This window comes from Carlito syrichta, unplaced genomic scaffold, assembly GCF_000164805.1.
Source record: "Carlito syrichta isolate Samal-C Ts95f unplaced genomic scaffold, Tarsius_syrichta-2.0.1 Scaffold250111, whole genome shotgun sequence".
NCBI classification, from domain to species: Eukaryota; Metazoa; Chordata; class Mammalia; order Primates; family Tarsiidae; genus Carlito; species Carlito syrichta.
In genome coordinates this window covers 118,164-130,444 of record NW_007194207.1, presented here as the reverse complement: position 1 = coordinate 130,444, position 12,281 = coordinate 118,164, and the positions used below count along the sequence as shown (strand labels likewise).

Sequence of the window (12,281 nt, the reverse complement as noted above, 5' to 3'; positions counted from 1 at the left end):
TATATACTACTTAGATAGGATTTTTGAAATTTAATAGGTGGGAAACAGGTTAATCTGGCTAGCAAAGACCAGGACTGTGGGAACAATGACAGAGCAAGAGAAGAAGCTTTGTTGCACCTAGCTAGTCAACGGTAGACCGATAAGAGCAAGAAATACATATCCTTCAAGACCTTAGTGATCAAGAAGGAACATATATCACAAGAATGCAAGGGTTTAAAAGGAACCAACAGGTTTTAAGGTTTAAACTGCTTTGTAGTATTGTTTGGATAAAGAGCAAATTTTGCCTCTTTCCTCAGGCCTCTGTTTGTACACAGGTATTGTAATTGTATTAAGTGTATCAGGGAAATCTAAATCCCAGCTAAATAATTAGTGAAATGGAATCTGAACTAATTTTTCTGCCTGTTTGAATTACAGATGAACAGGCTAGCTTGCCTGAGACCCAACGAGGTTAATAGTACCAGCTGGAGCCTTTCTTTTTTGGAGACTGCAGTCATCACTGGCAGATGCTGTACTTTTAAATGAACATGGCACTGTAGGCCAAATGTTAGTAGTTAAACACCATCTTCACAGAAACACACAAAACTATAGTCAAGCTCACAAACACAGCTGGTGGTTAAGAAACCTTAATGAAGGAAGTTCACTACTGTCTTTAAGTCATTCATCGAGATTTCCAGTACACTTAGACAGGGACTGTTTCATATGAGCAAGAATGCAATAACTATTGGCCTCAGTTTCTCTCCTCAATTTAAGAATAAACATTCGTTAGAATACCCATTGGAAAAAGAGAAAGATCACACATAGTGTTCTCGCGGGTTGATGTAGACTCTCTTAGGGTCATTTCTCTGATGATGTTTGCCAGGGCTCCGGTCTGGGTAGCACATCTGGTTGTAAAGGGGGTACATCTGCTGAATCCCATCTTCCCCCACTGGATTCTCATCTTCATAGTCAAATCTCCTGCTATTTGGTCCATTCTAAAAATTCAAACATTGCTTACGTTAGCAGAGTAGCTGTTGGCGTTTTTCTAGCCCTTTGCTAGAAACAGGCAAGAACAGAATTCATGACAGTCTGCGTCCCTGATTCCTTACCACACAAGCTATCAAATGACAGGGTAAAGTTCAACAGCTTATCATTTTCCAGTCATCTTTTGCCTACAATACCTGAATAATAATAGTGGCAACTCCTAAATACAAAATTGGGGACTGTGATGAATTTCAGGGTTTGGAATGTGAAGTTGGTACCAGGACAGATAAACTGGAGAAAACGGGGTTGTAAAAACTTCAGGTGTCTCTCAAGCAAGGCTGAAGTTTGAAATGAAAATATAAGCTAAACAGAATTAACTCAAACAAAACAAAAAGAAACTTCAAAATTCAGCACTGGGAAACCAGGAAAAGGACACAGCAAAATGAACTGGCATTTGACCATATGCCTGACAAAAACTGAGAATAAGAAAACTCTGCCAAAAATATTATCTTGCCTTGACCTTTCTTTCTGGCTTGACCTTGGGCCACAGCTGACACTTACAAAATGAATTCCCCATGATGCTCTGTGGAGCACCTGTTATGGACCCCTCTGCTTGGTTACTGGTTTTAAAAAACTTAATTACTTCTAAGTATTTTTTAGTTTAATTTTTAGATTACTTCTAGAGTAAACAAGCTTAAAGACTTTACCTAAAAATAGTTTAGACAGTCAAGTAGGGGAGAGATTAATAAAATGAACTTTTGTAAAATTAAATATGTTTTAATAATCACATGGGCCACCAATTCCACCGGGACTAAGACCCACAACAGGACCATGTTACCTACAGAGTGCTGAAGACCACCAACTTCTTTTTCTTTGAACTGAGTCTGCAAAGGCAAGTGTTCAGTCTGGAAGAAGATACAAAAAGACAAGTACTTTAAAGCACATAATAAAACATTATCAACCAATACCACAAGACTCTTACTTTTAAAAGAGCCGATTGTGTTTGTTAAATGCCTACCACCTAAGCAGAATGTTCCATATAATGATGGGAAAATAAACTATTTTTTTTTAGAGTTTGTCTGACTCTCCTTCCTGGCTCCTGACTTCTGGAAAGAAGAAAATACAGAGAATATCTGCTGCAGAAGCTCTTGTGTGAACTTGTTTACATCTTCTATAAGGAAGGGCTCAGCATACAAGGTCTGTTGCTTTGAATCAGGCAAAACTGGTCTGTGATTATTTTTATCTTTATCCACAGACATATAAATACACGTGGCCATCCTTCTTTGCTACTCCCCCCAACCCTCCCCCAGCCCACCCTCCCCCCTTACAGATTATAATTATAAGGGAGATTCATGATTTTCAAACCACACCCTAAGATAAAATTTTCTCAGCTTCCTTCTGGCTTACAAACACAGACTTTCCTTTCAGACCCCAGTTAAAATACCGTCTCCTTTATGAAGCCTTGTACAACACCCTCAGGCAGACAGCACTCTCCTTCCTATGCTGCCTTAGCATTTATTATCACAATTTTTGTTTCCTTGTTTGTCTCCTTACTATATTGAGAATGCCAGTTAAAGTATTCCTCAAACATTGTTTCACCTAATCCTTATAAATAGTTTTACAAAATCACTAACTTAATTTTATAGATTACAAAGACTGAGGCTCAGAGTAGTTAAGTAAGGTGTCTCCAGTCACATAACTGGCAAGTGGTAAACTATGACTCAAACATGGCTTTGTGTAATTCCGAATTCTAGATTCTAATATCCCTACTGCTGGCTCAGTATCTAGAAAACAGATGTTCAATGAACATAATAAAAGAATGCCTGAATGTCCCCATGTGCAGGCACATCTATCACCGAGCTCTATGTTCACTATCTTTCTCATGATGTCCCTGGGTCTGGAAGGCTTGCCTGTCAACCTCTGGCAGTAGAGATTCTACCCATCCATCATGGTCTGATTAAAGTCATTCTTTTTTCCACAAGGTTTTTCCACATTCTCTGTCAAAGTTAATCTCTGTACTCCCAGTTCTCCTGTTGTGCTTGTTTGTGCCTCTATTAGAGCACACATCATGAACTGTCTTGTTTTATAGTCCCTAATGTCTATATCTTTCAACACCAGTAAATAGTGAGCCATGTTTGGCCACGGCTAATGGTCTCAATGACCCCCGCCCAATTCATATGTTGAAACCTAATTAAAACTAAGAGGAAGGGCCTTTGGGAGGTAAATAGGTTGTAAGGGTGGGATTAGTGCCTCAGGAATGGGATTAGTGCCCTTATAAGGAGCTGAAGAGATAATAAGGTGCTGAAGAGACAGAGTTCTCCCTTTCTTTCGTATCAGGTTACAGTCAAAAGACAGCCATCTATCAGGAAGAAGGCACTCGTCAGACACCAAATCTGCTAGAGCCTTCTTGGGCTTCCCAGTCTGCAAAAGTGTGAGAAGTCAATTTCTCTTGTTTATAAGCTACCCAGTTTACGGTATTTTGTTGCAGCAGACTAAGACAGTCATCCTTCTCCAACTCTCTATCCTGGCCTGGGCTTGTGCAATAGTAAGAAGTCAACAGTTAATGAATTTATTGGAATCATATGATACCATTAATTCTTGATATCCTATATCAAGGTTATCCATATTATAAAGTATGTGACAAGTTCATTCGAATAGAGGAAAGATGAATGAAATATCATATTCAGTCTCATTCTAGGGTGCTGTTGATATGATCAGTTGACATTAACAGTACACATTAGTCGAAGTCCAAGGCAGGGATAGTCATAGATGTGTGACCCTTCACACAGGGAGGACCCTTGGGGTTTAATGCTCTGCAGTTGCCATCTAAGATTTCTGAATAATCTTATTGTGAATCTGTGCTTTGTAAGTAAGTGGTTTAATGAGACAAAGGGGCTTTTTTGTCATCAGGGACTTATAGCCTCTGTTCACAGGAATCCTGCCTCCTGTTGCTTGTCTTCAATTGGTTCTTGGTTGCTTCTTCCCCAGTCTGCTGCCCAGGGTCCCACTTGGCCCCCCTCCGGGTCCTCCTTCCAGTGACTGCAGCTGCCCTCCCCATCCAGGCAGGGGCCTGAGCATTGATTCAGGAGCTCCTGCCCTGCCCTCATGGTGCATCTGGAGGTACCTAGAAACAATGTCTCAGGGAAGATAAGCCTCTCACCCACCCCCAACCTAGGTACCTAATATCACCATCTTGACATTCTTAATTTTTGAACAAGGAGTCCTACGTTTTTATTTTGCATGCGGACTCAGGAATTATGTGGCTAGTCCTGGTCCGAGGAAAACAGACTTGGAAAAAAATACCTTAAATTAAAAGTATTTTATTTAGTTTATTTGCTGCTTTAGATGATTCTTCCTCCATTAACACAGATCATTGAGAAACGATTCTACATCACTCATTGTTGTACCTAGTTTGACAAGAGGCAGTGTAATTAGAAGTTTCTCTGTGGAGAAAGCAAGTGTGAATTTTCTAAGCCACTAAACAGTTAATCCACTTTTTTGAAGAGGTATCTGGATGTCTTTTAAAAAATTTTATTTACAAATTCATTTTCTTCCACTTGAAGTATCCTTAGAAGAACAAGTCAGTAAAAGCATCAGAACCCACTCTTTTATCAGTATCAAGGGATCTCTGACAAAGACATGCCACAGTCTGCTTACACCATTTTCTTCAGTAGTCCCTCAAGTGTGACTTAATTTCTAAGTCTGATGCTTTTGAAGAAGGGAAAAGCAATTTAAATGATGCTCTTCCAAGAAGCAATACACAGTATCTACCAAATGGAGGCAACCAAAGACTTCTGGTAGTAGTTCCTGTTCCTTGCTTAACAGTTTAATTATGTAGAAAAGTGAAAAGAAATTGAAAAATAAATCCTGAGCATAACAGCCTCTTGATAGCAATAATAAAAGGTGCCCACAAATATGGCCCTTGTCTATTCCTCCCCACTAGTGGCTGAATGGGGAAAATGGGGGTATAGTCAACACTGAAGACAGAGTATACTCTAGGAACAGTGTTCATGGCCAAGAGTTCAAGGGAAGATATGGTTGGAGGATGTACTATTCTATGTTTACACTATAAATTTCCAGATGGTACATTTAACATGACCAGAAAATAAATGATCATTCATACTTTCCCAAACCTTCTAGGTAAGACATGCATTGGGTCATCATCAACCAACTGCAGTAACAATCTTTAAATCTCTGGAACCCCAATAATGCAGTATCATGAGTAAAATATAACCAATATTAAGGTAATAGTATTTGGTAACTACAGAAGCAAATAATCTATTTTGTTTTACTACAAATAGATTTCAAAGAGCCACAGACTTATGAGTAATAACATTGCTACCTTTTTTTCATGGAAGGAAATAAAAAAATTAGAAGTGGTACATGTAACAATAAAAGACAAAGAGAGAGTTCCCGGACCTGAACAGAAAAAAATGGCTCCTGGACACTACAAACAATCTTCACATGCACTGACTGGACAATAAGTAAATGGGTAAGTTTTCTTCCCTATCCCATAGTCTAAATCTTCATCAGCAGTCCCCAAGCTTTTTGGCATCAGGGATCGGTTTCATAGAAGACAGATTTTCCACGTATGGGGAAGGCAGCAGTTATGTGTGTGTATGAGGATGATGTGCAGTCAACCTCACTGATAATGTTAATTTATATTTGCAGCCACTCCCCAGCGCTAGCATCACTGCCTCAGCTCCACCTCAGATCATGAGGCAATGGATTCTAATAAGGAGCTCGCAACCTAGATTCTTAGCATGTGCAGTTCACAACAGGGTTCACACTCCTATGAGAATCTAATGCTGCTGCTGATCTGACAGAAGGCAGAGTTCAGGCAGTAATGCAAGTGATGGGGAGCAGCTGTAAATACAGGTGAAGCTTCGCTTGCTGGTCCACTGCTTATATCCTGCTGTGCAACCCTATACTGGTCCATGGCCTGGGGGCTGGGGACCCCTGTCTTCATTAAATCCCAATACCTTTACATGAGCTTGTGAATTGTGTAATACAATATTTAACCAAATTATTTATATAGATACAGATACCACACACTCTAGGGAAGGGCCGACATTAGGGAAATGGGGCTAATGAGTGGACATATAACCTCTAACAAGATTTTGTATCATTGGCTCATTATATAACATTTATTTTAATCTAATGGCAGATGAGTATGTGTTTTCTGTTGATTCATAAATCACTTGAAATGTTTTATTTACTAACTTTTTAATTAATAAAAATTTTTTTAGTGGTTTTAGGTTTATAGAACAGTTTAATGAAAAGTACAAAGAGTACTTTATAAGGTACAAATATAATCATTGTGTGAACTCCTCTGACATAATAAATAAACCAGAACCTTCCCAATTTAGTATTCTATTTTAGCTTGTATCCATACAGATAATATTTAAAGATTACATGAGCTGAGATTTCGAGTTGTTAAGGTTTATTCTCAGTGACGACAGAACTAAGATTTTGAGCTGTTGTCACGAGGCCTATAGTAACCTCTGAACACTGTTTGCTCTGGTGGTGGAAAACCATCTAGCTACAGTTCCATCTATTTGTCCCCAGTGCCAAATTTAAGTCTCTTTAGTCTTCTACTTTCATAATTTCATCCCCCCAAAGCTCTGTAATTCCTTCCTTAGAACCATACTTCCCTTTACCTCAAGTCTTCCATTGTGATTTATAAACCTTAAACATTGTTCTTTTTAAAACACACTCTCCTACTTTCTTAAACTTTTCCCTAACCTGTTACCTCCAACTGCTAGCACCAACTGACATCTACCTTTTCCTCGATTTTCTTAAGCCTCGTGAGAGCAGAACTTCTAGTTATCGTCTGTTAGGATCACAGAAGTCTTCCTTTCCTAGACTACTGTCTTCTCTACTCTGCTAGACTATCACCTTGAGAGATTTAGATGTTCATAAAAATGGCTCATTCTATACCTCTACCTCACTCCATTTTGGCCTTTCTCTCCACTTCAGCAAATCATTCCGACATCTACTAAAACTTGCATATCATTCCCTTAATTTTCAGCTCTCTTACTTTCTTGTCCTTTCTTCTGATGTAAAAACATGTTCAGGCTTCTCCTATCTTAAAAGAGAAATGAAAAGATAATATCTTTTAAAACTTTAATCATAAAGTCTCAAAGGTCCTTAACTTACCTCTCCAAACCTTAGCTTAACACAATACCTTAAACTCATGATCTTCCTGCTAAAGGACCACCTATTTTCCTTTAGTCTCTAAGGCTGGAAGGAAAGATACACCAAACATCCTACAACCTCACACTTCATGTGTCTGTCCTCCACTGCTGGCTTCCCATTTCAAGTATTTGCCAAGCTTCCCTGTCACAACCTTGGGTAACTTTCCATTGTCACCCATGGAACACCAGGCATAGAATTTTAATGTGCACTCACTATTTTTTATGGAAAGAGTACAGATTACATGAAAAATGCATGAATAATGAATATACTACTTAATTACTTTGACTCTGCCTGAATTCGTGTCCAGTAGAAAAAAATGGAACAAGTTACTATATATTGCCATCTTATGCCTGTCAAGAAATGCTGAAACTTTGCTAATACAACATTTTATATTACTCTTTTCTTTTTAGTTCACTTTTGTTTGTGCTTGTGTTATTCTTCCAATTCTACTATTGACCAGAAGAACTGTCCCCCTTAATTTTTTTCCACTCATCAAGACTTCAGGGTTTGAAACCTAGGATTCATGTCGAAATTATGTTCCATTGAACTCTATATGAAGAGATTTCTAGAACTTCTGGGTCACAGAAAACCCAGTCATTTTCTCCAAGCTAAGTCCTTGCTCTATGACCTTTATTCTTCTTCTTCTGATCTTTTCTTTGCAAGATGCTTTGCATCTGTTGGCACCTTTTCTCTCTTTTGATTATGTCTCCACAAGGCGTTTTAAAAGGTTTCTACCAACGTATCTTGCCCTAACGCTTCTTCCTTATAATGGCAAGTGATGCATTTTTACTTCTTCTTCCAGTCACGATGGAGAACTAATACCACACTAACCCTCCTATCTTAAACTAATAAAAAATGCACAAGATATATAAAACAAGTTTCAGACACTGGACAACTGCTGTATAGGACTGAGATTCTAGAGAATGGGAAAAAGCACAAGTATACACACACACACACACACACACATACACACACACACAAGCACACAAGCATGCACATACATTCACATACACACGGTTATCCTCTGATACCCCTCATTTTTTTGCTGGCATAAGGAGAGAAAAATTTAAGAAGAGCACAGGGTCTTACTGAGCTAAGGAGACAGAATTCAGCATTCAGGCAAGTTTAGGCAGCTGACATCTGTGAAACAGGGTACTCAAGAAGAGCAATATTCTAACAGAAAAAGCTCCAGAAAACTGCATGAGAGTTCCCTTGGCTGAAATTTAGGTTGTGCATGCACACCAAAGAATAAGTATTATAAAAAGAAAATCTTCTAGAGAGTTGTTATCATAACAATTATAGGTTGATTAAAGTTGAGTAACATGCTCCACCCAGCCAACATGTGAGACATTCAGGAGAGGCCCAGGTTCCTACCTTAGGAGCAAGGTCAATGTAGCTCTAGAGAATGGGCTATTCTAGAATCACTCTAACAAAGCTTAGACAAACTTCCAGAAGATTAACGTTCACAATGTCCAGGATCCAATTAAAACTTACTTACCATGAGAAAAGTAGAAACAAAGTAAATAGAAACTAAACCAGAAATGACATGCCTTAGTCTGTTTCGTGTTGCTATAACAGAATGCCACAGACTGGATAGTTCATGAATGACAGAAGTTTATTAACATATAGAGGCTGGGAAGTTCAATATCAAGATGCCAGCATTGGGCAAGGGTCTTCATGCCATATCATCCCATGGTAGAAGAAGAAGTGCAAGTAGGCACATGAGACAGACAGAAAATGGGGGACTGGACTCTTGAGGTAACTAACCCACTCTTGAGATAACCACGGAGAGAACAGCAGTAATTCATTCATGAGGGCTCTTAAAGATCACACCTCCTAGTACTCTTACAATGGCAATTAAATTTCAACGTGAGTTTTGGAGAGGACAGTCCAACAATAGCATGGCAGATATGATGAAACTAGCAGACAAGAACTTTAAAATGGCTATTATAAATATATTTAAGACTATAAAGGAAACAATGAACCCAATATGAGAATTGGAAACTATAAAAAAGAACCAAAGAGAACTTTAGAGCTGATTAAGAAAATATGTGAAATAGAAAAGTCACTGGTGGTCTTATTAGCAGATTAGATACTTCAGAAGAAAAATCTGTATACTTAAAGGTACAAACAGTCAATACAAAAGAACATAAAGAAAAAGGCTGAAAGCATTGAATACAGCATTAGCAATCTATAGGAGAATATAAATAAATCTATCATTTGTGTAATTGGAATCACAGAAAGAAGGGTAGACAAATTATTTAAAGAATTGCCAAAATTTTCCAAATTTTATAAAAAAATATAAACCTGTAGTTCTATGAAGTTCAATGGACCCCCAAAAAGTATATATAAAGAAAACCACTCCAGTACCTTCCAAAAATCAAATTTCTAAAAAACGACAATAAAGAGAAAATCAAAGATGTATTCAGAGGAAAAAACAAGATGCAGTACGTACAGAGAAATAATCATTATCATTGGCTTCTCAACAGAAAAAAAAAAAACAAAAAACCCCAAAAACCCAAAACTGGAGAACAGAAGACAATGCAACAACAGTTTTAAGGTATTAATTGAAAAAACAGTCAAACAAACTTTATATCCCACAAAAATATTCAAAAGTAAAAGTAAAGAAATTTTCAGACAAAGCTAAAAAAAAATTGTTATCAATAGATTTGTACCATACGAAATATTATGAAAAAGTTCTTCATGTTAAAAAAAAAAAAACTGTCTCTAAACATAACTTTAGGGGACTTCCAGGAAGATGACGCCGGGGCAGTTTGGTCCGTGAGACCCTCCGCGAAAGAGAACACCCATAAGGACTCTCGCTCTCCCTCAGGGGTTGCCAGCCTGCTTTTCACTGGCTGCTCCGACGCTGCCTCAGCTGCTGCTTTAGTCACCACCCCCTGCCCCGCTCCTGTCTGAGGTGACACATGGCTCCCAGACCTCGAAGCCCTGCCCAAAGCACCACACTACTGAAACCGCCACCTCCGCTGCCAGGCCCCACCCCCTCACCAGGAGCCAGGCTCCTGGAGTTCTTCCCATGCACTGCTAAAGCAGCAGCTGCCACCACCACTACTGTTGCCTGCTCCCTCCTGCCCTGGGCGGCTTTTGACTTCCGCCCAGCCTGGCCTAAGTAGCCCAGTGCTACGCTGGCCTGCACTGCCGGGCAGTCTCGGGTTGCAGCAGAAAAAGATCAGCTGGAGCCGTATCAGCTCCTCCCAGCTCAGCCCATCTCCCAGCTTGGGATCCAAGGTAACATCAAAATGGGAGGGACAGAAGCCCTCCCCCATGCTAGATAGACACAAGTCAGATCTGAGTGGCAGATTTGGCAGCAGTCCAGATCTGATCCACCCTCCACATCAATTGACCCTGACTGTGGACAACTCCACCAGCCTGCAATAAGAGCTAGAAATCAGAGGTGAAAGGACAATGGATTTAAAGGAAAAGTCTCAGAGTGTGGTTGGTTCCCTGTTTTAATATATTTTTTTAATTCTTCATCTGTTTGTCTTACCCATCTTTTTCCCCCTTTTCTCTCTCTTCTTACTGTTATCAATAACGTTTTCATATTTGCTTTGGTTCTGTTAGTTTACTGACTTTATTCTATTCTATTTCATTTTTTCTCTTTAGAACTCATCCTTATACGGGGGAATGGTACACCAATAAGAAGGCTGGTTAGCTTGTATGTGTGTATGATTGTATGTTTTAGTTTTTTCTTATGTTTGTTTGTTTGTTGTTGCTGTTTTTCTTTTTACTCATATCTGTCTTTGTGTCTCTTCATATGTTAGTTGGGACGTTTGTCTGTTTTCCCTCATACTCTTCTCTCTCTCTATTTTCCTCTTCCCCCCGTTCCCTGCTCCATTCTTTTCCCTTTTCTTACCTCATTTGCTTTCAGGGAGAAAACCTATAACCCCACTGCATGGACAGATTGCAAGGCAGTGGGAAGTGGGTTCCAGATTATCCATACACCTGTCGGTGAATACTGGGATCTGCAGACAGATTTTGAATCACAGCTCCCCCCTCAATTAAACCTCAAAACTGAAAAAAGGATCGCCCTTAACCTACAGTCCAGCTCCAGAATTGAAGAAAGCCAGGGGATATACATAAGGAAGAATAGGAGATTGAACAAACAGAAGTAAAAGCAACCCCTCCAACCCTGAACAACAGAATTAAAGAAGACGGGGCCAGATTAAATGAAGAAAAGCCAAAAGAAGAATATAGGTCTCACAGAGATCCCTGGAAGGTAAGACACTGAGAAGACTGACTTCAGAATGCAAACAATGAAGAACAACCAGAATGACTGGTCACATACAACAAACCCAGAAATCAAGACATTAATAGAGAGAATAAAAAGAATTGAGGCAAGAAAAGAGGAAAATAGGAAGGAGCTGATAACTGAAATAACAGCAGTAAAGAATACTGTGATTGAAATAAATAACAAACTAATAAACATGGAAAGCAGAATTAGTCAAGCAGAAGAATCTCAGAGCTTGAGACCAAAATACAGACCTAACCCCAGTTGTCAAAAACATAGAAAAGAAGCTTAAAAAGACAGAACAAAACCTTCAAGAGATGAACGATTACTTCAAGAGACCAAAGCTAAGAGTAATTGGACTCACTGAGGCAGAAAGAAAGACAGAGACCACCCTGGAACAAACATTCCATGAAATTATTCAAGAAAACTTCCCACATCAGTGATAGAAAATTCAAGCACAAGAGATTCAGAGAACCACTACAAGACAACAAATGAGAAGACCAACTCTCAGACACATAATAATTCGCCTAAACAAAGTTGGTATAAAAGAAAAAATCCTAAAGGCAGCAAGAGAAAAAGGTCAGATTACCTACCAGGGAAGACCAATTAGAATAGGAGCAGATTTATCTATAGAAACCCTTCAGGCTAGGAGAGCTTGGAGCCCAATCTTCAAAGTTCTCAAAGATAAACAACTACAACCAAGAATAACCTACCCAGCCAAGCTAAGCTTCATCAGTGAGGGAGAATTAAAATCTTTCCCAGACATCCAATCCCTAAGAACTTATACTACCTCTAGACAACCTCTACAAGAAACACTTAAAGTATTAAACACAGAAGAAAAGGAGAAAAGAATGACAATGTTCTCACAAGCGTA

General features: G+C 39.0%; 1 protein-coding gene across 1 annotated transcript in view; it reads right to left on the bottom strand.

The window, feature by feature from the left end:
• Positions 1-632: 632 nt before the first annotated feature.
• The window catches only part of LOC103253747 (nectin-3-like), a gene marked incomplete at its 5' end in the record, with an annotated part of 91,812 nt that continues 80,163 nt past the window's right edge, over positions 633-12,281 (bottom strand). Inside the window, 2 exons of the mRNA XM_008051987.2 lie at positions 633-971; positions 1,803-1,865. Of these exons, the coding sequence (XP_008050178.1) occupies positions 792-971; positions 1,803-1,865 (243 nt within the window). The remainder of the gene's footprint in view (positions 972-1,802; positions 1,866-12,281) is intronic.